Genomic DNA, 26,716 nt, shown 5'->3' with positions numbered 1-26,716 from the left:
TTCTGCTCAACAAAAAAAAAACACTCCGTTTTTTTTTTTTAATCATATCAAAGAGATAACCTGGGGGGTATAAAGTAGTTATTTATAAATACTGCACATGTAGCTTCCGCAGTCTCCACAATGTCTTGCTGTAAGTGTGGTCGTCTTTTAAAATGCAGCAAAACTAATAGTTGAAGAGAAATGGGAAAAAACAGGTTGTTGGTATCAAACCCAGCTTTGGAAAGAGACGGGAGGAGGAGTGTGGGGAGGAATTGCATTTTCGTGTGACATGAGGTCAGGTATGCATTTGCACGGGATGGTGCTTTGGTGACCTATGTCATTCTATTGAATGACTAATCAAATAGATAGTTAAATGCCTTCCAGTCCAAGTTGTTAGTCCTCCTTTCCCAACAAAGAGAAGAATAACACAATTTTAGCCCACTGTGCTGCTCCCTACTGTGCTATAGTGTTGGCCTCGCAGAGGGCTTTATTTGAAACTTGGCGTAGGGAGAAGATAATTGGACTGTTGCTCTTTTTTTTTTTTTAGTGTTCTGTTAAATTCGTGATGCACTTCCCTTCTTACCGATATTCATTATATGTAATCTTGTAAACTGCGCTGCTAACTCTGCTAACGGCATGATTATCTCCAGTTGTACCTCAGTGATATTCTAATGAATCAGAGGTGCACAAAGCACTAGGCGGAGGGTGAGTTTAGGACCTAATTAGTGATGTGCTGAATGTCTGCCGCTCCTAGAGGAGGTGGGGAGGAGGGTGACAAGTCCTCCTGTGTCGTGCAGTTTCTTTAAATAGCTGCAACTCTGGCAGCTGAGCGGGAAGGAGGATGAGGATGTCTGCCTACTAAAGTGTCACGGGAGTGGGAGTGGTCTGCCACACCAAAGTGCTTGGTGGTCCTCCATCACAACGTCAAATAAATCATGACCCAGGGATCTGAGGATCTTTTGTTTCGAAGCAGTTCCTCAGCATCTCACCCTGCCCTGCAAAAATTGTTGTTTAAGAGGAGGGTTTAATCCTGTGGAGAATGCCAGGTGGGTTTTGGGGCGCAGGAGAGGGTCCCTGCAGGCGGAGAGTGCTGCGCGGCCCCAGGCTGCTCCTCGTTTCTGGAACCTTCTTCCTTGGATTTGCAGAATTTTAGAATAATTTGGCATAGAGTGAGCCATCAGTTGAGAAGTGTGGGAGGAGTTGGCCTGCATTAAAGGCAGCCTTTTCTCACCACCCCTGAAACAGAGCCTTCAGAGGATTTAGTGACTTAAATTTGGAAACAAGAACACCTTAGGTTTGAAAGTACACCAGCAGTTCCAGCTCTGGGACAGGCAAGGTGCAGAAGTGACAGCGCTGAAGCAGGGGAGTTTTGTCCTGAAGGACAAAATGTCTCTGCAGAGAGGGAATTCAGAAATTTATTTCATTTTGCTTTGCTTTCAGGCTTATAGATAAAGATCTGCATTTCCTCTACATCAGCAAATCTCGGATTTACAGTCTCTTGAAGATGTCCAAATAATGCTGTTAATGTTTATTCAACAGATCTTTCTTTAATAAAATAGCTACTTATTCTAGAGACTGTCTTAACCTGCTCAGTCCCTTTTGCTGTACTGACGAGCAGTGAAAGAATTAACGATAATCCTTCCCGTAACCCCTTTCTGCCTTTCCAGATTTAACATAGAAAGCATTTAATATTCGGAAGCTGAAAGATTTAATGCGTATATTCGTTGAACAAATCACACCAACTATTCAGGAATAGGAGATTTTTATTTTTTTTTTAAATTGGAGTAAGAATGCAAAATTAAAAAAGGGGGAGGATCTCATCTCACATGAAGAAACAGTAAACAGTAGCCTTATTGAATAGTCACTCCTCTTTTTTTTTTTTTTTTCCCTTCATTCCACCTCCGAAATTGCAGCGTTGTTAGCGGCACGCTTTTTTATGAAGGCTGGGAAGCTGTGCCTGCTGTTCAGCCACTCGTGTGTGCTTTGTTCCAGCCATGTGGAGGCACTTCCTCAGACCCAAAACAATTCCTCCTGTTTCCAGTGGCCTCTGCAACCCAACCGCCTTCAGAACCTGGGTGCACACAGCTGGGACACGGCCTTCAAGCTGCTGGACCAGGGCATGGCTGGTGGTGGCACTGCACCTCGTGGGCGGTGGGATAGAACCCATGTCCTGCTCTCCTTCCCTCCACCCTTGTCCCACCTGCTCCTCCCTCACCAAGGAGAGGTATGCTGGAACATCCTTCCTAGCCCCCAGTGTCTGCTCCAGAAGGACACAGAGCACTAATAGCTCTTGTGCTGTTTTCTGCCTGCCCTGGGATGTCCCACAAGGCATCAATCACCCATATTTAGACCGCACGAATTGAACCGCAGGATGTCGGCGGTCCAGGCTCGGCCGCTCGCCGGAGGAAGGGGAAGTCTGATTCCGTTTCCTCGGTTTTCCCTCAGCACCCATGATTTTGTTGCTTTGCTTCTGTGGTGTCGGCCGTTCTCCTCCGGATCTGGCAAGGCACCGAATGTGCCTGACGCTTCTGCTGGAAGCGTCGGCTGCTGTTTCCTGGTCTCAAATGGCCGCTCAGCACAGAGGAACTGCAAGTGCTTGTGTAAGGCATCAGTCCTGGTAATATTTAGCTGTTCCTTAATATGTGATCTATCTGTAGCAGCTCTTACCCAGAAACATCAAAGCACTTTTTAAATAAACATTAATGAATTATGCCTGCCAACACAACTATAAAGTTAGTTAGTATTTTTATAGATTAAAAAAAAAAAAAAAAACAGAGGAAATTGGCTTACATGTTCAAAATTGCACAGGAAATCTATGGCTGGAGTGGAAATGTGTCATCTCCTTCCAGACCTCTCTTCTTGACATGCTTTCTCCCACCTCGCAGTATCTCATGGTGACAAACATTTGTGTGTGTTCATGTTTTTCCTTCAGTGTGCCTCAAGATATCAGTCTTCTTGTAAACTTTTCTGCCCTGAATGGTTTTGAAGCTTCAGGTAGTTTTTGTGGCAAAGCTGGAAAACTAGATTTGGGGATGGAGGATCAATGTCTGGAGTTTCTCCTGGGAGTCAGCTCTCTTGGATCCTGGCAATGTTCCCACCTCCTCATTGTCTCCCAACCCCAAACCCATTGTCCATGGGAGGACCTTTCTGATGCTTCTGTGTTCTCTTGTAAGCAGAGGGTTAGAACTACCTACCGGGTTTAACAGAAAAAAGATATGGGTGGCATGTTTTATCTTTCAGAGCAAAGACAAGATGCAAGTGCATGCTCTTTATCTACTGGATGCTAAGGCTGCGTCCTCTGAGGAAGTGGAAGGTGGTACAAGAAAGCTATTCTTAATTTCTGTAGTAGCAGACTTTGCGGGATGTGGCTTGAAAAGAGTAGAAAGAAACATTTGCAAACTGAGAAGATTTAGGGAAGTGGTCATAAGGGTAGAAATACAGATGCTGTTTAGGTCAGCCTGTCGCTGCATGCATGAATTGAAGGAAAAATGGTAGCAATGCTAACATCTAAATGCATATAGAAGTTTCTCCACAAGTAATTTATGTGTGCAGAGGTCCTCTGGCATAGCTGCTAGTTTCAGAAGTAGTTTGCCTGAGAGCTTATGGTCTGCTAAAGAGTTTTGCAAAAACATTTATTAGATCTTTCTTAAGTTTTAAATTATTTGTTATTGTACCTTTTCATTTCATGGGCCCTAACTATCTTGGGTTTGTAGATTTGGGAAGCACCGCCTGTGTTTCGGATATTGCAGTAGACAAACAATATAGAAATTTGTTTTTTTCCCTGTCTTTGAACATCAGGCCATTGTTTTTTACCCCACTGAATTTGAGGTACCTGTATTTGAATGTTGACCTTTTAGTCACAGCCGAAGCAGTGGAAAGGACAAGTAGAGTCCAGTCCTGAAAGTGCCTGTGTCTAGCTGCGGTGGAAAGAAGCATTGTTAACTCTCATTAAAGGCATCATAAAATGGATAAGCCTTCTTTAAGTCTAGCTTTGAGGAACCAAATTATCTTAATCTTGTATTGGCAATAGGTCACTGACACTCTTGAGGCAACTCTTTTTTTCCATTGGGAATGAAATTTGGTGCTCTGAAGAGAGACTGTCCTGTGTGAAGAGCATATGGGCAGGTTAAGGTGGTAGCTGGGATTGCTACATGCTGGAATTCCCTCATCCTTGTAATCTCCTATGTGCACAGTTGTTTCCTGGGCTTGTCTTCTCTAATGGCCTGCCGTCACGTGTTGGCTTCCAAGTAGTGGCCAGGCAGGCGTCCTGTGTGAGGGCTATAACGGTACTGGGAGCAGTCTCTTTTTGTTCTTCTTCCTCCCGCTCTCTTTTTCTACAGCTTCCAGCTTTCTGGAGTGAGCGTCACTTCTTTATGTCATAGTATATCCATGAGATAGATTTCTTTGTCTGACCTTGCATGTTTAAAGAGATGTTAGGAGGGAAGCTCTGTTGGTTTCCCAGCCCTCCCCAGTCGATTTTTGATTGCTCATCGCTCTTGCCTGGGCAGTAGCCTGTGTGAGTGTCACATGCGATCCAGTATCAGGTAATCTTGATTGAAGAAAGAAAGAAAGGCTTTGCTCATCATTCACAAGGTGATTCTAGCTGGGGGAAATGAAATCCCAGCAATACTTGAATTTGTTAGGTATTCTCACTTGAGATCTTGTTTTCTGAGATGAATGGAGTCGTCATGGCTGGGAGTGCTGAAGATCTGATGTGGAGGACGAGATGAAAGATAAGGCTGTGCTTGCACCTACATGCCGTATCTTCAGCTGCCTTGCCATTGACCCATCCACCAGTAAAAATACTCTTTCTTGTTTGTTTGCAGTTCTGTCTCCCATGGCTCTGCCAGAGGCGTAGCATGGCATGATTCCTCAGGGTGGCCACACCAAGCTGGACTTGCAGACCTCCATCCTGGTTACTCGCTGGGGCTCATCTGTCCTCTCTGTCATGTTTCTGACCTGCTGTCTCTCAGGTCTCTTCCACAGGGCAGCCTGGAGAAACGTAGCCCGAAGGCCTCCTTTTTAAGTGAATTTCCTTGAAGAAATCAGACTTGATTTAAGCATATCATGTATCTTCTAGTTTGTTTGCTTGGAACATATTGGCAGAGACTCGCCTATGCTTTGAATGATTTCTATCTCGAGGCAGAGCTAAAACTTGTCATTAGTAAGTGTGTACTTATCGTTGAATGTGTGACGCATTCATGGGAGTCATAAAAGTAAACCAAATGAACTTCTGCCTGCAATGAACATGAAAATGAAGACTGGGAAGCTGGAGTGATCTGCTTTCAATTCACACCAGCAGGTTTTCCTGATCATTTTCCATTGCTTTTACTGAAGCTAAGGATGGATCTTGAAGATTTTCATGTAGCAGTCAACCAGACTGTTCGCTTTTTCTCGCTTGCTGCTTCTTGTTGAATTTCACCCACTGATTTCAGTGCTAACTATAAATGCAAGTGGCAAACAGTATAATTAAGCAGATTAAATCTCTCTTAGCTACAGGCTTGTTCACATAATGGAGAAATGTTGGTTTTCTTCTTTTTTTTTTCCTTTTGCTTTGGAATAGCGTCTCCTGAAATTCTTAAACTAATGAGCAGACTAAATTGAAGCTGTGCATTATCTGTTTTTAAATGTGTACAGAAGATGGCTTGTAGGCTACTGAAGCATTAGTAAAAAATGAAAATAAAAAGCAGAGTCATCAAAATCAATTAAAATAAAATTAATCACATGCTAATTTTGCTAAAACGGAGTGCTGGCATTTGCCAGTAACTTGCATTTGCTTGTTTTCTGTGCCCCAGCCATTTGGTTGTGTATTGAGGAGCCCTTGCTCTGTGCTCCCTGCAGAAACTTGAATGTTACAGCTCCTCAGTTTTAATTTTTTGGATCTTGGATGATTTTGCCTCTGATCTTGTTAGCATTGCTTCTTTCTTGGTTGCACTTCGGGTTTGTGGCAAAAATCAGGAAAGGAAGCCCCTGTAGCTTTTCACCAGTGGAAGGTACGAGCTCCTTCCCTTCTTTCTCCAGTACTGGACATCTTTCATGCTTTCAGCTTTGAATTCTTGTGTTTATTTGAACTCCATCCCAGCGTAATATCAAACTAAGCTTTTGGGGTTTTCTTGATGTTTCAGATGGAAATTCACTAGAGGCTCTGAGCCTGGTTTTGTTTGTTTATTTTCTTTCCAGGCATCTCTGTTTGAGATGTGCTGCTCTTACTCCTCATTCAGCTACAGCACAAGACCTCTGTTCTTTTTACTTGTTTTTGTCTAAAACATCCTCCCAGGCCCTGATCTAGGTAGAGTAAGACCTTTGGACAAACACGTGTGTCTGTGGGGACCCGATTGCTCTCCGTCAGGCTGTTTGTAGCTGCAGCAGGGAGGATGAGGAAGCCACCAGCTTTCTTTTGGAAAGAGCTGGTTGTGGGAAGCTGCCTCCCTGCCATAGACAGACTCAGGCAGAGGTGAGTGCTGATGGAAAATGTGTTTTGGGGTGTGTGCGTGCGTGTGTTTTCCATCTCTAGTGATAGTGGAGTAGTATCTCGGCAGAACTTTGATGGAGCTGGGGCTGACAGGGGTCAGCCAGGGCTGGGCCTTGGTGGCTGCCCCTGACTCTCCTTCCCTTGATGCTCTGTAGTTTCTGGATTTGGGTAGTTTCCCTGAGTGGTGAAGCACCGTCACCTGCTGGGCTGGTGGGTGGGATGGGCTTCTGACTTTTGTAAAGGTCCTGTCACCCAGAGTAGGTGATGTGGGTGGTAAAGCGGTGGTTGGTGCTTAGGTTTAGACATTGTGCCATAGTCGGCATTTAATTCAGCCGTGCGTTTGATGGGGCTGCCCCCCACTTGGCATAAGTATGCATCTGCGCAGGCAGTGCCTTCAGACACGGCCCATAATTGACAGCATGTTGCGCTAAATCTTACCTTGTATGTGTTTCTCCTGCTGACCCATTGGTTCACTGAAATTGTTTTAAGTGTTAAGTATTACTCTCGCTTGTGTTTTGAAAGACAAGCCCTTGGACTTGTTATGAATTCTACTTTGACAGCAGTTGCAATAGCTGTGCATTGTATAATTGAGCAATCAATTCCAGCATGCTATATTGATGTTTTCAGTGCAGACACATGATTATAATAAACTGTAATGCTCTTTCAGTAATTAGACAAGTGGCTGTAAATTTAAAAGGCAAACTTTAAAAGCATTGGAACTTTCAGTAATACAGTTTTATTACAATTTAAAAAATAATTACTTTGTTTTAGCTCTCCTCAGAGTGCTGTAATTTGGGACAGGCACAGCTGGTGTATGTAGACCCCTCCCCAGGAAATCCAGTCCTGCTGGTGATACAGCATTTAGGCTGGTGGAAAGGATTTTGTTTTCTTTCCCTGATGTGGGGAGAAGGGAGTAGAAGTATTAGGGCAGCATCACGGCTGATTTAATTTTGTTTTCAGTGCATGACACTTAATTGGAAGATTGCTTAATTCTAGGATCTGCTGTTCTGCACCACCATACCACATAATGTATTTAGGTCATGGCTGTAGCGTTTGGTCAGAGTACCTGATTGTGTTTAACACGACTGTTTTCCAGATTCAAGTGGTGATTTGTGTAAATATTAGGTAGCTTTTGAGGCAGCCTTGCTCAGACTTTCCTCTGTAGGTAAGTTTGCATACATCCTAGGAAAGTGTGACTGATCAAATACCTGAAAACAAGCAGAAGCCGCCTACTTTTTTCAAAAAATTTGTTTGTTTCCAGTCCTCCTCTCCTCTCCTTTTAGTAAGGCTGGAAGTGATAGAAAGGAATGGGAAGAGATTAAATTTGGCTACAGATTCAGCATTATGTATATTTGTGTTTGCAGGATTACAGATTCTTGAGGTTAAATTCTTAGTAGGATTAAGCAGTGTTTTCACCTGTGAATCCCTAACCAGAATCTGCTCCCTCTTACCGGAGGTTTCTGGGTTGTCCCCGCCTGGGTCTGTCTCTGTGCCGCAGTGGTCGAGGTGACCGGTTGTTTTGCAAAGACCCATGTGGCAGGAGGTGGTGTGCTGGTTCCAGCTGTGCTGCGAACCAGATGTGGCTGGGTGCATCCCTTGCAGTCAGCTGCGTCTGCTCTTGGAGACACACACCAGAGTATGGGCAGATATGTAGGATCTTTCACAACTTCGGAAAACGCCCAGCTGAGGATGGAAACTTTGGGCGTGTAAGGCGCTCCTGAGTTGGGGCTGAACTATTGCTGGAGCAGTTTTTTCGGCTTGCCAGGAGCTAAGACTTCAGTCCGAACTGTTTACAGGCTCTCATTTCTATAGCTGTATTTAGGGGGGATGAGCTGGTGAGCCAGGAGATGGTCACTCTGCTGTAGTCATCAGGAGGGCTGGCCCATTGCTTCCTTCCTTTCTTGTCCCTTCAGCAAGACAGGACCCTGTCCAGGCTCACGCCGCATCCTCGCTGCATCTCCCCCTGACGGGAGCGTGGCTGCTGGGTTGCTTGTGGGGCTGGCCGGCCTTGCTGCCTGCGCTGGAGGACTGTTTGGGGTTGAGGCACCCGCCACCCCTTCCTTCCTTCCTTCCCCTTCGCCGCCTGGGAAGCGGTGCACCGTTAGAGAGGTCGGATGGATGGTGATGCTGGGATAAGCTGCCTGGCTATAAGCGATTGCAAAATGTGTTAGTCGCCCTTGGCAGGTGAATTTTGGTCCTCGCTCCTCTTTTGCAGTCCGGGGGGATACTAAGTTGTCCTGTTTGTGCCAGTTTGCTGAATGATCTGCAACCAAAAGCTTGGCCTTTCCGACTGACAGTTTTTATATTACATCTAATGAAGAGTTGTGCTCCAGAGTAGTGACTTGTGGTCTGCAGGAATAGCTGGTGTTGGATTGTGAGCCGAATAATACTTCTGTGTAGTGTCACGAGAAGAGAGTTGTGGGTTTTTTTTCCCTCCAAGTGCAATTGTTATTAGAAACACTAAGAAAAAAACTCTGCAGTGTTTATCCTATCTACAGTTACAGAAGGCGTGTGTGTTGGGGACTAAAATCTCGCAAATCCTTTCACACCGAAATAACTTTGGCTTAATCTGCATTATATTTGTACCCTGAGCGCACGGCAGGGCGGGTGGGGACCGGCTGCAATGGCAGCAGCACCGTGGGCTTGTTTTACCAGTCCTCCCGAGGAATTTCTTGCTCTTTTTGTTTGCCACAGCTTGGTCTGCGAAGGCCCATAGTGTGTTATTTAAGAGTGGTGAACATGTTTAGACTAGTTTTTGTGAGGCACTTGGTGTGTTCTTGAGTACTCGGTAAAAAGTAATAATCGGAGAATGCGCAGGCTCCATTTCCTTAATGAATGCCGTTCTTTTCCGTGGATTAACCTGCGAGCCCAGTACATTGCATAATGGCTTTTCTGTCATGTGGCCCTTTCAAATAATAAACACAGTGGCCACAGGCTTTGGGAATGCAACTTAAATATTACCTGGGTAGCAGGGGAGAGGAAACTGTGTTCATTTTGGTCCTTCTTTTGCTAAATAAATAAATAAAGGGCCCAGCGACCTCTGAGGTTGGGGTTTTGTTGCTGGCAAGTCTGGTACAGAAAGGGTTGTTAGTACAGGCTTGGATTTCTGAGTCAGGCTCCCGTGCTGACAAAGCAGAAATAGTTTGAGGTCTGAAAATACTGCCTGAGTATTTGAAAATAGTTCGTGTGGACACAAAGCTGTTTACAGATCGTTCGCTGGCCACATGCCAGTTTCTCAAGGACAAGGTGGATTTTTTTTTTTTTTTTGCTTTAGAAGCACAGATGTACTTGGCAAGGTATCAGAAGATAAAAATGCTGCAGAGAGTCTTCTGGTGTGAGTCCTCGTTTAGTTAAAATACATATAACTTTAGGCTAAATGTGTGTTTTGCATCTTGCAAACAAGTTAGGAAAATATTTCTTAATATGCTCTTATGTACAGGGTCACAGTTTAGAACACGGTCCCTGTTCATGTGGCTGCTGCGCTGGCTGGTGGGGTACTTTTTAAGAATACCTCCTCTTGTACTCCCTCAGCGTGTCTGGTGCCCTAGAAAATGCATTTTAGTTTGAGCTGTTGCTTGTTGCTGCCTGGTAAATTATGGCTCCCTAGCCCATAGTGGCTAGGAGATGTGACTAACTGGAAGTGGCACTAATGATGTTTGTAATGGCTAAATAAAGAGATGCCAATCAGTATCTGCCCTCAGTAGGAAAAGTGAAAAGCCCTAAAACACACTGTTCCAGCCCTTCTTTGTTGTGTGTTGTAGCACTGGAGGAGTATTGACAGTTGGATTGGAATTAAATTTTATTCTTTTAATGTATATATAAAAATGTATATTTAAGAGTTCATTAAATTTTTTCCCTTACTGCTAATGTTCTGGAGTTTTTTAGAGGTCGTGGATGTGAAATCTCTCATTTTAACTATATTGAACTCAAACTCATTACATGGCCTGACGTCCCTGCTCTACTCGGCTGTGTTGTTCCACTGGGATAGTATAAATGAAAATAGGTCTCCTTCCCCTTGCCCCTCATGATTATTAAGTTGCCCAGTGATAGCTTCAGATCCTCCCCACGCCGTGTGTTTGTTAGCATCTTGTGGTGCAGGTAGACAAAAGGTGGGACTCTCGGTGGGGACAGCTGAATGTGGCGGTGTATGTGTTGGGCTCCTCCTTGTCTGGTGGGCTGAATCAACAACAGCAAACTCAAAAACATATTAAAAAGGGACATAAAAGCAGTAGAGCCAACCATTCTCCCTTTCCCCTTCCCCTTCCGCTTTTTCTTGTGCATTTGCAGTGAGGTTTTGTACCTTCCAAAATAATTCCCCCATCTCTTTGGATTACCTGAAATTAAAGAAGTTGATTTCTGTTTAATAGCCCTCCCAGTGCTCTCCATTAGGGAGGCTGGTGGGTGTTGTGGGACGGTGCCTCGGGCAGCCAGTCCCCCGAAGCGGGGTAGCCAACTGCATGCTGTCCCTGTCTGACAGATGCCACCTGGTGAGGGACACCGTCTCCCTTGCTGCCTTGGGTGGCTGTCACCCGTTTCTTGGTTGGTGTTGGTTGCGGAGCCGCATGCAGCTCCACAGCTCTTGCCGCTTTTTTCAGCAGCAGACTGAATGCAACAAGGCTAGTGGGGTGTGCGTGGGCTCGGTTTTCCTTCTCCCGTGGTGGCGTATGACCTCTGATGGTGTCCCCCAGGAGGGTGCAGGCTGCTTACATCAGTGCTGGGGCATGGCGGGGTAGGGACTAACTGTGGTTCTGACTTTTTTTTTTTTCCCGAGGAAAAGTGTGTCTTTTGTGACATTTCGACGTACCTAATGCTTAAATACTTAAATGTGTTGGGGGCATCTCGCCTCCTGTCTCAGAAGGTGTGTGCCCAGCACCGAGGTGGTTTCTCAGCAGCTTCTCAGCAGTGAGGAGAGTGAAATGGGCCCAGGCTTGCCTGGGTTTGCAGAGGGCCTTGGTCACAAGGCGCAAATTGTTCCGTTCGGTCGGAAAGCTCGGATTTGCACATCCAGGGGTGATGAGTTAAATGTCGATACGAATTCATTTAAAAAGTAAACAAACAAAGAGAAGCAGCCCCGGGCTCTTTTCATCCAGGCTTCTTTCGGTGTCACTCTGGAGAAGCGATGGGGGAAGACTGCCCTTTATCTGCTGTCTCTCTCAGCTAAGTAGGCACCTGTGTTGTTTCGAAGTCCCCATCCACCCGCGTGGGGACTCTGATGGGTCAGTTTGGACCATGCTTGGTCTGAAGTAGAAGCAGTGCATGGTGCACCACATCTCTCTGAAGTGGCACTGGGTGGTTGTGATGGTGGGGTGGCACCTGGCGAGCACAGGGCTCACTCTGGCAACCTGTGGTGGTCCCCTTCAACCTGATTAACGCCAGCCCTGCCACAGGGACTTGCTATGGTCACAGCACCAAAACAGGCCTGTCTCTACTTCAGTCGGTGGCTGACATCCAACAGAGGGTGTTTGGTCATGAAAGTGGCTGCTGAGGTGTAAAATGAGAAGTCAACTGTATCTGTAGCCTGTGTCATTTTGTATCTACAAGTACATGTTTTACCATTTTGGTCTAAATTCTTCTCTTGATGTTCTCCATCTGGCTTGTTTTTAATTATAGTTGCCAGAAAGAGATTGGTCTGCAAAAAAAGACATCATTGGAGGGGGTCCGAAGAGACAGATCAGTGTTAAGAGGGCTGGATTGGTAAAGCTGTTAAGGTAGGGGGAAGAACTGATTTAAATGAGAGCCGGACACAGCAGATTGTAGCTCATGTTTCCAGGGGAAGCCAAATGTGCTCTGAGCCAACTGTCCATGTGGGAGGTGTGCCTCTACTCTGTTTTTATTGTTTTGTTTTAGGTTGAGGGTTTTTTTGTGTGTCTTTCAGTAGTGTCCCAACTAAATTACCTAGGTATGTTTAAAACCAGAAAAAAGTACAAGTAATGAGGTTAGAGGCAGCTTTTCTCTTTTTGGAGAAACTGAGGGTGGGGACTCCAGAAAATGGGTGATGGCGTGTTTGGTGAAAGTCACTAAATCTGGGCATAGCCTGGTGGTGGCTGGAAGTATGGGATGATGTCTTTGAGGATTGCTCTTGAAGAGGATATTTTCCAGGATGGGGACTGAAGCCGGTTAGCTCAAGTGTCCCTGTAGAAGCACCAAATCTGGGGCAGGAAGCTCTGGGTGATCACCTACAGAGCAGCAAAGCTTGATCCAGCAGCCAGCTGATGGCTGGGATGTCTGGCGGAGGGGCAGTGCTCAGCAAGGCATATCTTTCAAAAACTTCTTGGTGGCCTGAAGTTAAGGTCTTGTGGAAAAGCACATTGCAGCCTTGCTGCTGGTGTTGCCAGTGGACCGTAGTTCGTTGACCTTTCTTGATCATTGTTTGGGAAGGAGAAGGAAGCGGGAAACCTGTAAGATCCACTTGATATGGGAATGTTTTGTGCCATTTGGGCCAGGGAATGTGTAGCCTTGGGGGATCCCAGTTGGCTGAATGGACTGGGATTGTCATGACTGGGTAGCGAAAGGCCAGCCTTAGTCTTAAACTGCACTGCTGCTAGACCTTTTACACCCCCCCCACCGCCCCTGCAACATCCCTTTCTTTTGGCAGCTTTTTTTCATCTGTTGCCCAGTCACATGTCTCAGTGGCTGTGAACTGAAATGGTTATAATCGTCAGACCTCACTTAGGCAAATCTGTCAAAGGTCCTACTCGGGATTGTTATCTCCTGCTGATCGGTGGGGTGAGGTGGACTGCTGGGCAGGGTGCTGGGAGTTGGCAGAGATGTCTCGTAACTCTGAGCTCTGCCATTGACCTGTTGCGATCCTGGGAAAGTCAGATTGTGGCTTTCTGCCACGGTTTTCCCACTGTCTTTTTTTTTTTTTTTCTTTCTTTTCTTTCCTTTTTCCTATTTAGGCAATGAGCTGTTTGCGAGAGGGAAATGCCTCTGGTAATGTATATCCAGCATCTTTCAGAGTGGGAAAGCTACCACAAAACTAACAATCGAAGTGAAAAATCAGTGCATAGGACTCTCTTTTCCTTACTCGCAGATAGCATCTTTTCAATCTATCCCTGGAAGTACAGGACTGATAATAATTGTGCATCTTTCATACTTCACTGAATGCAGTACTATGCATGAGTAAATTGTCATTATTATTTCTTCAATAGACAGCTAGTGAGCTTGTGGATATCTAAAGCAGGATAGAGTGTATTTTGTTTCCTGTTTTGCTTTCCAGGCATTTGGTGTCAAAGAGTTAGAGGGAAAACACAGAACCCTGTCCTGTCTTTGACTTAAACAGTAGGAAGGAGTCTTTAATAGCTTCTGGTTGGTTTGGGTTTAGAAATTATCTAACACGAAGAAAGAACATTGAAGTTGTTTTTTTTTCTTCTCGTGCGATGATTTGCCAGGCTTTTGTACTGAGCTTGTTTGCTGATTTTTATTCTAGAAGGAGCTTCCATGCCAGATAAACATCCCTTTTTTACGAATTCATCGCTAGAGCCTATGATTATTTAGATTACTGAACACTGTATCAGTAGGAACAGCATTGTTTTGGCTTCAAATGCAGCTAGGTAGACTTTTTAGAATCATAGAATCATTTAGGTTGGAAAAGACCTGTAAGATTGCCGAGTCCAACCATAAACCTAACACTGCCAAGTCCCACTGAACCGTGTCCCTAAGCACTACATCTACACGTTTTTTAAATACCTCCGGGGTTGGTGACTCAACCACTTCCCTGGGCAGCCTGTTCCAATGCTTGACAACCCTTTCGGTGAAGAATTTTTTCCTAATATCCATCCTAAATGTACCCTGGCTCAATTTGAGGCCATTTCCTCTTGTCTTATCGCTTATTACTTGGGAGAAGAGACCGACCCCCACCTCGCTACAACCTCGTTTCAGGTAATTGTAGAGGCCTCTCCTCAGCTTCCTTTTCTCCAGACTAATCAACCCCAGTTCCCTCAGCAGCTCCTCATAAGACTTGCTCTCTAGACCCCTCACCAGCTTTGCTGCCCTTCTCTGGACATGCTCCAGCACCTCAATGTCTTTTCTGTAGCGAGGGGCCCAAAACTGAACACAGTATTCAAGGTGGGACCTCACCTATGCCAAGTACAGGATGATGATCACTTCCCTAGTCCTGCTGGTCACACTAGTTCTGATACAAGCCAGGATGCTGTTGGCCTTCTTGGCCACCTGGGCACACTGCCAGCTCATATTCAGCCGGGTGTCCACCAATACCCCCAGGTCCTTCTCCACCAGACAGCTTTGCAGCCACTCTTCCCCAAGCCTGTAGCGCTGCATGGGATTGTTGTGACCCCAGTGCAGGACCCGGCGCTTGGCCCCTGTTGAACCTCATACCATTGGCCTTGGCCCATCGATCCAGCCTGTCCAGATGCCTCTGTAGAGCCATCCTACCCTCAAGCAGATCAACACTCCCAACTAATGTTTTGCTTAATAACATTTCATATTTTATTATTTGTTTTTAACTGGAGAGGTTGCTTTCCCTTTGTGCCATTCTGTTTTATGCCTGTCAAAAATGCATATTCTGTTTCCTCCACAAGCATTACTCCCGTTGCTTTTCATAGGGTAGCCTAGTCTTTCCGGGGAGTGGGAAGAAATGTCTTGTAGAGTCTGGGTATTCACAATGCAAAGTTGTTTGGTCTGCAACTTTTTCTGTGTTGTTGAGTGACAAAAAGAGTTGATGGTAAAAATGGATTTGAATAATAAGGGTATCATTTATTGCACTGGTGTGTGCAACCTAATAGCAGAATATTGCTCCATGGCCTTTTGCCTCAGGCTGGTAGGATTTTAGAGTCAACTAAATGAGAAGCAAATTGAAAAGTTAATTTTGGCATGGGGACGTTGTACAGCACTACTGAGGTGGTACCGTGATGAGTTTTTACTTGATAGCGTGTTTAAATCTAGCCTGCTGCTTCTCTGTATGTTGTAGCAACTGACATGCGAATTAGTACTTTTTTTTTTTTTCCGACTTAGTTGCTCTTTCCACAACTGGCAGCACAGGAAGGCTGGAGAAGTTTTCCAAAGACTTAATGAATGGTGTACAGTGCACAGGACAATCTGAGCTTGTAAATCATGAATCATGCGTGCTGCCTTCCTTCGTTAATGGGTGATGTTGCCCCATGTTCTACTTCCATACCATTTAGCTGGGGAGCAGGCTTCCAGGAACAGTCCCCCAAAAGGCATGTTAATACACAGGCTGGAAACTGTGTTACTACGAGAATTACATTACTGTGGAATACATATCTTGGATAATTAGGGGGTGAGGGGAAGGTAAATGAGCTGATAGGATTTCTTTTGCATTTAATTTGCATAGTTCTTTGATAACATTAAGGCATCTTAAGGGTAAAAAAAGCACCATGAAAACCAGCACATAACACCACTTGCCTTTGAATCTTTCCCAAACAAAATTTTTACAGTAATAATGTGGGCAGAGGAAGAAAGAGGCAAGAAGTAGGTGTATTAACTGACTTGGAGAGTGTGGGTAGGCTTGAAAGTTATGATGTTCTGCAGATCTTGGCAGTCTACCAAGGATTCCCCTTGTCCTCTCTGCTTTTCAATATGCAGAAAGCCCACTGAGATGAGAAATAAACAGCATATTGCTATCAGACATGACTGGGAATATGCTTAAGTAGTGGATTCAGTTTAAGATGCAGTTAAATGCTACAGTGTTGATGAGAAGAGCTGTATTTTAAAACTCTCCATCTGTAAATGAACTTTCTGTCATCTGCATGAGAAGAAACAGGGCAAGACTTGGGGTCAGCAGGCTCAACTCCACTGACTTGCCCATCCCAACAGGCCGCTTAAAAATAGAATGGTGCAGTAGTGGTCTTAAAAATATTCTTACGTTGTTTCCTTGGGAGGATAAACAAGTGCTTTAATGTGAATAGATTCATGAAAAGAAGGAAAGAAAAGGTGGGGACAATGCAACAAGCAGTTTTGACATTTTGGTCAACAAAATCTTAACGTAGTCTAAATAAAGGGAAAGTGTTGGTGGGCTCTTTCCCGTGGGGGTGGGACCCAGACTCAGCCGACAGTGCCGTTGTTTTGTCCTGTCCCCCGCCTCAGTACCTGGTATGGAGCAAACTCTTGTTGCTGGGATGATGTAGCCTCCACTACCTGTTGCTGCTACACAGTGCAACCTCTATGGCCTCCTCCGTCCTTGGGCTCTGGAGACTGTCATCTTATGCTTAACGAGATGCATCTAGGTTACTGTCATCTTTATTGCGTATTTCATATCTGTACTTAACTTTCTGGCCAGAGGACAGTGATCCTGCGATCCCCAGCCCCTGATATTTGGTATCTAGCAATATTTTAAGAAACTGCTGTTTTGAGTTAGCGTGGGTCGCGTTTTGCAATCTCGATGCGTTTTTCAGATACTCGGGTGGTAATTGCTGGCAATTTGCTGGGAGAAACAAAGCTGCAAGAACCTCTGCGCGCCCTGGGGATGGGGGAACCCGGGATGCCCCGAGGGGCCGTGACTTCAGACAACACTAAAAAAGTGGCCTTTTTCTGCAAGAAAAATGCTGTCCTGCTGGAGTGTTACCTGGTGGTGTTGCTGGGATGGTGTTTGGATGGGGCCTTAATGGTTACCACATTTATGAAGTGCCCTGGGAGTTGGATTTGAATAAATTTTAATCCTGGGAGGTTGAGTTCAGAGGGTTTCTCCCATCTAGGAGTTCTGCAGTTCTTTTGTCACAGTCAACGACTTTGTGATTTTATTATTATTCTTATTTTTGATGCAGTCATTTTTTTTCCAAAGCAAAAGCTGGTTATGAAAATTTGAAGATCAGTTTCCGAAACGAGAATGCTTAGCCATTTCATGTTGCAAGCAAAATTATACCAGCATGCTAATAGTTTGACAAGTCTGTTCTTGAGCAGAGCTGTTAAGCAGATAAACAAACAAACAAAAACTCTGCTCCTGCTTATATATTGTGTTTGTGATGTTTGCTTTTTCCCTCCCTCTAAAAATGTTTTTAATGAAAAGAATGTGGCTTTAAAATGTCCTTTTACTTCTCTAGTATAAATCAGTGTCATGCAGCCCCCCTCATATGTTGTAGGTGCTCAGAATATGAACGCTCCATACATTATGAAAAGGGTATTTGGAGTAATTTTAAACAATATTCTGAAATGACCAGGGTTTAAATTTGGCCTGGGATACTGAGCAGCCCACACTTCCCACAGTCTTCAGTTCCCTTGCTTTCCAGTCCCTTAGGAGGGTTATGGAGAAGCTTTTCCCATCCCTGCTGCAGAAACAGCAGAGCGACCCACAGGCAATCGCTGCACTCTGCTGTAGCTGTCATGGCTCAGGTTTTGACAGGGACTAGTGGAGGCACCAGCAGGATCCTGTAAAGCTGCAAGGGGAGGATGGTTGGGCTGGTGCACGTTAGTCATCCCGAGTGGGCCAGTCTCACAGGGAGGAACACTGTCATGAGAAAAGCTGTGAAACCGAGCCCTGGGAAATTTCAGGCTTCTGGTGGGCTTGCTCTTTCCAGAGAGTAGTACGTAGATTTAGAAAGACAAATAGAGCAAACTTTCCATAAAATATGTGGCCTCCTATGGATGTCTTGCTACTTTGCTCTTCTGTGTACCGTTTTTTCTGCTTGCAGTATGTTCTCCCACCGTTTTAGCGTCCCCACTTTGCTGCAGTGTGAATTGTGAACCATATTTCGCTGTTTTGTAAAAGGTTTCTTCTTTCTCAGTCTTCCTTAGTATTGTGAGTTTTTTTTTTCATCTGAGATGTCCTTGTTTCTCTCTTATCTCTAACGTATTCTTTTTGAACCTCGAATAGTGCTTCCCCACATCCTTGGGCCTTTTAGTTCCTTCCACATAGCCATGGCGAATAGGGGCAGAAGTGAGAGGAGACATTTTTCCACCTCGGTGTAAAACATTTTCCCCTCCTCCCTTGGTGGGATGGTAAGTCTCGAGGAGAAGACCACAGGCTTTTGTCATTAGGCAGAGGTCCAGGGTGGGAAATGGGAGTTGCATCTCTCCAGGGCTTGCTGAAAGGCTGTGGTTCAAGAAGTAGTAAGGTCAAGGTGAGGTCAGTCTTGGCCACTGCACATATGTTACAGTCCTAACTTTCTTTCAAAATCCAAACCAGCTTGAGACCAAGCTATAAAAAGAAATGCACGTAATAAAGAGAGTTTACAGAGCCGGCAGAAGCCTAAGTACAGTAATTTATTTATAGGAAGCATGTGGATTGGTTAATAAGGGGAGAGTGCAGCACAATACAAGTTGTAAAAGAAAGTGGAGGCTGTGAATTCTGCAGCATTTCATCAGAGTCCTTTGTAATGCACCAGCAGTACCTGGCCATTACCTCCATGGAGGGCATCGCAAGGTGTGAAGGGGTCAAGGTTTCTCCAAAGAGACCAGTGGCTTGGGGTGCTGGTCTTGAAGGAATATGTAAAGAGGTTAAGGATTTAGTCCAGGAAAAAAAATACCTATTGATGCCCATCAGCTATAGTGGATGCTACATATAGGTTTCTGTGTGGGAAACTTAAGAATTGGTGAGGAATCGGTGACTTTAGTGAAATGTTTTATTGTGGTTTTTATCATTAATTATGGGTGAAGAAGAGGATTCAGAAGTGTAGTGGGCATACTTCTTGCTGGAGAGCTTGGCTGGTTCCATGAAGGGCCTTTGGGGATGATGTTTGGGAAGGGTCGTTGGGACCAGGCTGTTTGACTGGAGGTCTTGGGGCAAACTGCTGGGTGTTGAGTGGAGAGCTGGGAAACACTAATGCTAGAAACATTTCTAAGTGCCTGTTTAGGAAAAAAAAAACAAAACACCAGAACAGCTAATTGCTATGGCCCCACCTCCTGTAAAAACATACTGGAGAAAAAAAGTTTTTGTCAGAAGTCAGCTGAGGCGAGTTACAGCCCACCGTGGCTGGAGGGGCTGGTGGTGCCGACTGCCTCCTGGCCCTGCGATCCGCCTCCTGCCAGCTCCGGCTCGGCTCTGGCTGCGGAGCAAACCCGTTTAATTTCCTGATCTGCAGTCCCCCACCCCACCCCACAGTTTGCTTTTGTCTCTGTTAACTTTCTGCCATTTTCGTGATCTCAATCAGCTTATCATATGATCTGATGAGTGCCAGAACGAGCACAGTGCTCCTGGGAGAAATGTGTGACAGGAGGCTGGAGGGAGGCAGGGGAAGGAAGGGTAGGAGCTCCCCGCCGCAGGAGCTGCCATCTATTCATTCAGCTCCAGCTGTACTGAGAAACCGTACCCTTATGGTGGTGTAGCTGAAGGGAGGCGATGTCTTGTTCTTGTCTAGCTGTCTTGAGACAGGCAAAGAGAGCTGTGGCAGGTCTGGTGCAGCACTTGAAGAAACCTCGCTTATTTTTTTTGCTAGTGAAGACCAAAACAAAGAGAAATGTCCTTTTGCAACCCCCTAAGCACGCTTGCATTAACCTAGTAAAATATCACCCAGGTGCCAGGCACTGGTGCATAGAAATAAAATATGCAATACATGGAGTTTAACTCTTCTGGCATGTTAATAAACTATCATTACTGATTATGAACTTTGCTAAAGTAAACAGAAGGGAAGCTGTGAATGTAATCTGTCTGTGCTTAATCTTGATAATCATCATTTTAATGTGGAGAAAAAGAAATGGGTTGTAAGATTTGTGTAAGAATATTTTAAGAATAAACTCTTTTTTTTTTTAGGCACCTGGAGTATTTGTTGGTTTTCATACTAGGTATCAGAAGAGAAGGGTCCAGCACAGCTGGGTAAAACCCAGTGTCTGGAGCTCTCATCCAAATGTTTTGCTCTGTGTATGGTAAAGGAATGTGTGAGATGCTGGTGCTGACGGTTTTCTCTCTTCTTCAGGGTCGGCATGTCAAAACGGGTCAGCTGGCAGCCATCAAAGTCATGGATGTTACCGAGGTGAGTAGAGGAACATTCTGCTTTATTAGCAATATGGGTAAAATTTAATAATGAGAGATGGCGTACCTCGTATTTATGTTGAAGGACATGGTCTTTGCACGCGAACGTTGGCTTTCTGTTTGCAGGGCCTGACCTCTCGAGCACATCTGCCCATTACAAGTTCTCTGTGCACTTGTGTGCAGGGGCCTCTGGCCTTCACAAATTGCTTTGGCTGGTCCCAGGATGTATGAGCACGCGTAGCACTCCCTTTTCAGAAATTTCTTAGCGGAGGGAAAAAAGCCAGATTCCCCACTTCTCACTTTTTTCTCTTAAATGTAGCATCTTGCTTTTACCAAAAAAGAAGGTGAGGAGGCTGCTCGACGTAGAGGACAGTAGTTCCCCTGGTACATGTGCAGCCTAAAAAGGGTATACATTTATTCAGAGGAAATGGGTCCAATAAAGTTCCCAGAAGCCTGAAAGCAGAAACATCTGCAGGAACGATGAGCAGATTGCTGGCAGAATTCAGCAGTGTAAAGTAGTAGTTGTAACTGACCCAGGGGGATTTACTGTGGAGCTTTAGATGGGAAAGACGGGAAATTAACCCAGGCAAAGAAATAAAAAATATGTGCCCATATTTGAATCTTAAGATGTCTTGCAGTTTATGCTGTTCAAAAAGCAATCAGTTTAAATTAAGTCTTCAAAACAGATCAGGAAAAGCATGGGTTTTTCCCTGTTGATTCTATTTGTGTTTTATAGAATTGCATCCGCAAATTAACACAACAGCTTCAGTTTTAAAATCGAATGAGAACCTTGACTGATATTGCACTTCTGAAGAGAGGTTGTGCCTCTTCAAACCAGACGTCTTATTTTTCTGAACTCCTCAATCTTATATAGGTATTAGGGGAAAAATTATGTTAATGCGTGTGCATTGTACAACGCAGGGGGTCTTTGGCAAGCTGGTTACATTAAGAAAAATTCCTACAAGGGTGTTGCTGCAAAATGTTTTATGTTTTGTGTGTAGGTGCCAACAAGTAAAAATGGCCTTGGACACACAAGCTGCTAGGCGAGTGGCTGGGGTGTAATGGGTAAACAGGCAGGAGAGGGAGGAAAGCAAGAAGGCAGGGTTAGGTCAACTGATAGGACTTCAGTCATATCGCTAAATCTCCTTGTGATTGATGGGCAGTCTGACTGCCGCTCTCTAACTTAAGCTGTTGTGTCTGCCAAGAGTTAGACATTCTTGCTTTGGAAGATGGCCTGATAAAAATAAAATTTTCAGCTGGAGATTTTCAAAGGCTGCCTTCATGAGGAGACAGTGCTATTTTGCTGCAGTTAACAAGCAGACAAACCAGAGAAGAAGGGAGGTGCAGTGACGTACCGTGAATGTTCTTTGCCCAGCAAACGTTTCCATTTGTGCGGCGGTTTTACACAGGGCAGCTTGCTGGACTGTGCACGACAAAGGCTTCTTCCATAACGTTAAGATTGGCTGTACTGCACACTCCCTCTGTTTTTAATAGCATATGTTAATCACAAACAGTTGTAATGGAGAAGGTTGCACAGCAAAAGGAAAACAATTGAAAACTGCTGTCTATACTGTGGCTCATGTTGCGGGAGATGGCCTATATTTTGAAACTTTCTGTAATTTTTGGCTGGTTTTGAAACACTTAGTTGTGTATTGGCACTGTCTATCTTTTATCTCACAAGCTCATGCTTTTTTAGGGGATGAAGGGCAGTCAGAGGGAGGAGTTTGGAGATGTTAGCCCCATGCAGCTTAAAAGTGTTGTCGTTCCTACCAGCAGAGCTCATGTGTTTTTGCTTCAAAGTAATGAGCCTGTGGAGGCTAAAAATGTGGTGCAAATTCTTCCAAGTCGTGCTAAGTCAGCTCCGCTTTTTAACACCCTGCGTGGATGATACTGTTGCTAGCACCAGGCATGGGTGATAACATTGCATGTACCATTTTCTTGGTGGCAGATGTGGCTGTAGGATATTTCTGTCCACTCTCGCTTGCTGGTCCCTCACCTGTCTCCCAACACTTGTGCCGGCACAACTGCCCCGGGGCTAGATGGTAACCTGGATCGGTGAACAGGACCCAGTTCCAGGTTAAAAATACCCTCACGCCTTTCTTTCCCCCAGTTATTTATAACCTGGATTGGTTTGTTGATCTAGTTTAGCACATGGCATTACAAACAGTTGTGCTGTCGCTATGAAGAAGGTGGCTTGAGACTGGAAAAGTGCTGCTGATGGCTGTGTGGGAGAAGGGGCAGTAGCTCAAATTGGCATTGCTGCTGGAGATGGCCATATCATCAAGCTGTGGCTTTGGTTCCTCAAGGGATGGTTTCATGAACGCCTCCTTTTGCTGGCAGACTGTGCAGCTCCGTCCTGGTTCTAGCTCACCACACCTTACGGGCTCAGTGGGAGGATAGAGCGTGGGGACAGAGAGGGCAGTGACTGCTGCTCTCAGCTCTGCCCTGAAAGAAATACTAAAGGAACAGCCTCAAATTTACCTTCAAATGTAGCTTCAAGAGCTACAGTTAGATGAACTGCACTTGTAGGTTAATGGCAACTAACTGTGTCCATGCCCATGGGGAAAGAGACTTGAGTGGAAACTTCTACAAAGCTGAAATTGTGATTTGATGAGTGGCTACTGAAGCTCTAAGTGATTTGTGCCTCTGTGCACGTTTTACTCGCAGTGTTGTGCCTTTCTGCTTGAATACAAGTGGTGCTGTGGAGGATATCTGATTGTTTTGTTTAACCTGTGTTGAGAACAGACACAAGTTAAACTGGGAGAGGAGTGGCTGGAGACCAGCCCTGCAGAAAGGGATCTGGGGTTGCTGGTCAGTAGCAGGCTCAAGCGGAGTCAGCAGTGTGCCCTGACAGCCAAGAGGGCAAACTGCATCCTGGGGTGCATCAAACACACCATAACCAGCCAGTCAAAAGTGGGGATTATCCCGCTGTATTCAGTGTTGGTATGACCTCACTTTGAGTATTGCATGCAGCCCTGGGCCCCACAATTTAAGAAGGATGTTAAAGGTCCTTGAGTGCATCCGGAGGAGAGCAACAAAGCTGGTGAAAGGGCTGGAAGGCATGTCCTGTTAGGAGCGGCTAAGGACGCTGGGTTTCTCTAGTTTGGAGAGAAGGAGGCTGAGGGGTGACCTCATTGCTCTCTACAGCCTCCTGAGGAGGGGAAGTGGAGAGGGAGGTGCTGAGCTCTTCTCCCTGGGATCCAGTGGTAGTAGGACCTGTGGGAATGGTTCAAGGCTGTGCCAGAAGAGGTTTAGACTGGACATTAGGAAGCATTTTTTACTGAGGGGGTGGTCAAACCTGGAACAAGCTTCCTAGAGAGGTGGTTGATGCCCCAAGCCTGTCAGTGTTTAAGAGGCATTTGAACAATGCCTTTAACAACATCTTTATCTTTTGGTCAGCCCTGAATTGGTCAGGCAGTTTGAATAGATGATCACTGTAGGTCCCTTCCAACTGAAATATTCCATTCCATTCCATTCCATTCCATTCCATTCCATTCCATTCCACTGACTTTCTTCTGGGATACCTCTGATCCAGTGCTGGGTTTGCCAAACGCTTAACAAATTAGAAAGCCTAATGTGTTTGCACACTCTGTGGGCACGCCCCAAATTTTCAGTTTTCAAGGCCTCAATTCTGCTTTTCACACCTTGCTCAGGACCAGTGAGGTTACATTAGTTCTGGGCTGTAAAACTTTGATGACCCGAATAGGGGGTATGTCAAAATCAGAGTGAAGGCTTTCCTTAAAAAGTTTTGGTTGGCATGAAGAAAACAAGGTAGCATAACCTTGGGGAATGGCTGGAGAGCAGCCCTGAGGAGAAGGATCTGGGTGTGCTGATTGACGAGAAGCTCAACATGAGCCAGCAATGTGCAATCACAGCCCAGGCGGCCAACTGTATCCTGGGCTGCATCAAAAGCAGTGGCCAGCAGGTCAAGGGAGGTGATTCTGCCCCTCTACTCCACTCTTGTGAGACCCCACCTGGAGTACTGCATCCAGCTCTGGAGTCCCCAACATAAGAACAATGTGGACCTGCTGGAGTGTGTCCAGAGGAGAGTCATGAGGATGATCTGAGGGCTGGAGCACCTCTCCTGTGAGGAGAGGCTGAGAGAGCTGGGTCTGTTCAGCCTGGAGAAGAGAAGGCTCCGGGGTGATCTTATTGTGGCCTTCCAGTACCTAAAGGGGGCCTACAGGAGAGCTGGGGAAGGACTTTTTACTGGGGCATGTAGTAATAGGACGAGGGGGAATGGCTTTAAACTGGAAGAGGGCAGGTTTAGATTAAACATTAGGAAGAAATTTTTCATTATGAGGGTGGTAAGGCACTGGCACAGGTTGCCCAGAGAGGTTGTTGAGGCCCCATCCCTGGAGGTGTTCAAGGCCAGGCTGGATGTGGCCTTGGGCAACCTGGTCTAGTGGGAGGTGTCCCTGTCTATGGCAGGGGGGTTGAAACTCGATGATCTTCAAGATCCTTTCCAACCTAAACCATTCTATGATTCTATGATAACCTCCAACTAGAGATGTTGAAAGGAAACATTACAGCTCTGTAATGTACACGGTGCTGTGGAAATGTTCTTCATCCTTTTCAGCTTTTCTTGTGGTTTTCTCCTCAGATTTTAATTTTGAAAAGAATGGTGGTAAGGATGAGAAAAGAGGAGGTGGGCTGAAGATATCAGCTTGATCTTTGAATATATTATGACTAGTTAGTACTGCTGCCTGAAACGTTGGGGGGGTGTTGATGTGCATAAAGCTTTCCTGTCTTTTCCACTTCCCTCCTCTCTAAACAAATTAAGAAAAGATCTAGAAGATTGTATGGATCTTTGTAGATCTTTAGATCTGCAGCACTAAAGCAAGCACTTAAAGGATCTGTAGGATCTAAAGATCTGTGTGTATTCCTACAGAATGGGGCATATGTTCGTATTTTCACTTTCTGAGGGAGAAGCTAGAGTGCATGTAGGGTGAAAAAATTTCACTGGGGCATAGAACTAATAAAAACAAAAGAAACACCAGTCCTCATCAATTGAAAGCTATTCTGTTGTTGGAATGAACCCAATGACCGTAAAAGGGGAACAATATGAACTATCAGTGTATACATGCTTTAAAAATTGTTTTCCTAAATGTACATATGTAGGATGAATCTTGTGCTGCACATGTGATGTGGAGGGAGGCGTTATTTGAGAGATTCCCGTAGTCTGTCTTTAATCTTCTTGTTGCTGGGTCTCTGTTCCTTTTGGGGCATTGATTTGGAGAAGGCGGTGTTCAGTCCGTGTTGACCCCTTCCACTTGCTGTTAGGTTTCCATGGGCTCCTTGCTGCCTACTGGTGTGTAGCACTGTAGCATACCAAGTGAGCCCTGACTGATATTATCAGATGCAACACAAGTACACTGTAAGATTTGGCAGTTGCTGTTTAGTTAGAAGAATCCATTTTCCTGTGAAGCAAATAACGTTTAAAACCTTAGCAAAGCTTACTTGGCAAATCTGCGCGCATCTGAGCTGTTAACTTGCATTACACCCTAAACAGACGGGTTGAGTCTTCTGAACTCTTTTGGAGGCTTTCTTTGCAGCTACATGGTTGTTTCCATTGTCACTCCTGTGTTCCCCTTCCAGCGGTGCTTTTCTCTTTGAAAGGTTTAGTAACTGATTTTGAGGGAAAAACACAATTGCTTCTTCTCTGTTTGTTATAACCCCTGATGCTGCTGCTTCTTCCTCCTACCTCTTCCCACACACACTCTTGGCATCCCTTGGGAAAGTTTTCCGCATGCCTTTTTAATAGCAGCATTTCTCAGCTCTTGTGCCCAGTGTTTCATGACTTGTCCAGTCTAGTCTGTGTAAAATTATGCTAAGTAAACAACTGGATACTGTATCCTGCTGATTTATGAAAGAAGCTGGATTGCTTTTAGTGCTTGCCTGTCTTGCCCTTTCTGTACGTGCTCTGCAGAAAAATTAACAACCCCAAACCAAAACCTCCAGGCCTGCAGAGAAACGTGGCACATATCCTGTACCTAGACAGGAAAGGTTAGCCGAATTATTCATTGCCATCTTTCCCACTCTGCTGACTGCTTTTTGCTGTTGCAGTAAGCAAGTCGCTTTGGTTCTTGTGAGTCTATACCTTATGGCCTACATGGTGTTATAAACTGCGATCATGTGGATGATCTCTCCATCATCCATAAGACATCCCAAAAGCGGTCTGCAGAAAGACTGCGGAGACAGGAAAGGTTAGCCGAATTATTCATTGCCATCTTTCCCACTCTGCTGACTGCTTTTTGCTGTTGCAGTAAGCAAGTCGCTTTGGTTCTTGTGAGTCTATACCTTATGGCCTACATGGTGTTATAAACTGCGATCATGTGGATGATCTCTCCATCATCCATAAGACATCCCAAAAGCGGTCTGCA

General features: G+C 45.2%; 1 protein-coding gene across 1 annotated transcript in view; it reads left to right on the top strand.

The window, feature by feature from the left end:
• The window catches only part of MAP4K4 (mitogen-activated protein kinase kinase kinase kinase 4), a 166,427-nt gene that overhangs the window by 57,902 nt on the left and 81,809 nt on the right, over positions 1-26,716 (top strand). The window contains exon 2 of the mRNA XM_009883080.1: positions 20,278-20,334. Coding sequence (XP_009881382.1) covers positions 20,320-20,334 — 15 coding nt within the window. The 5' untranslated portion in view covers positions 20,278-20,319. The remainder of the gene's footprint in view (positions 1-20,277; positions 20,335-26,716) is intronic.

The sequence above is a fragment of the Charadrius vociferus genome, unplaced genomic scaffold (assembly GCF_000708025.1).
Source record: "Charadrius vociferus isolate BGI_N301 unplaced genomic scaffold, ASM70802v2 scaffold92, whole genome shotgun sequence".
NCBI lineage: Eukaryota > Metazoa > Chordata > Aves > Charadriiformes > Charadriidae > Charadrius > Charadrius vociferus.
This window is presented reverse-complemented; position numbering and strand designations above follow the sequence as displayed.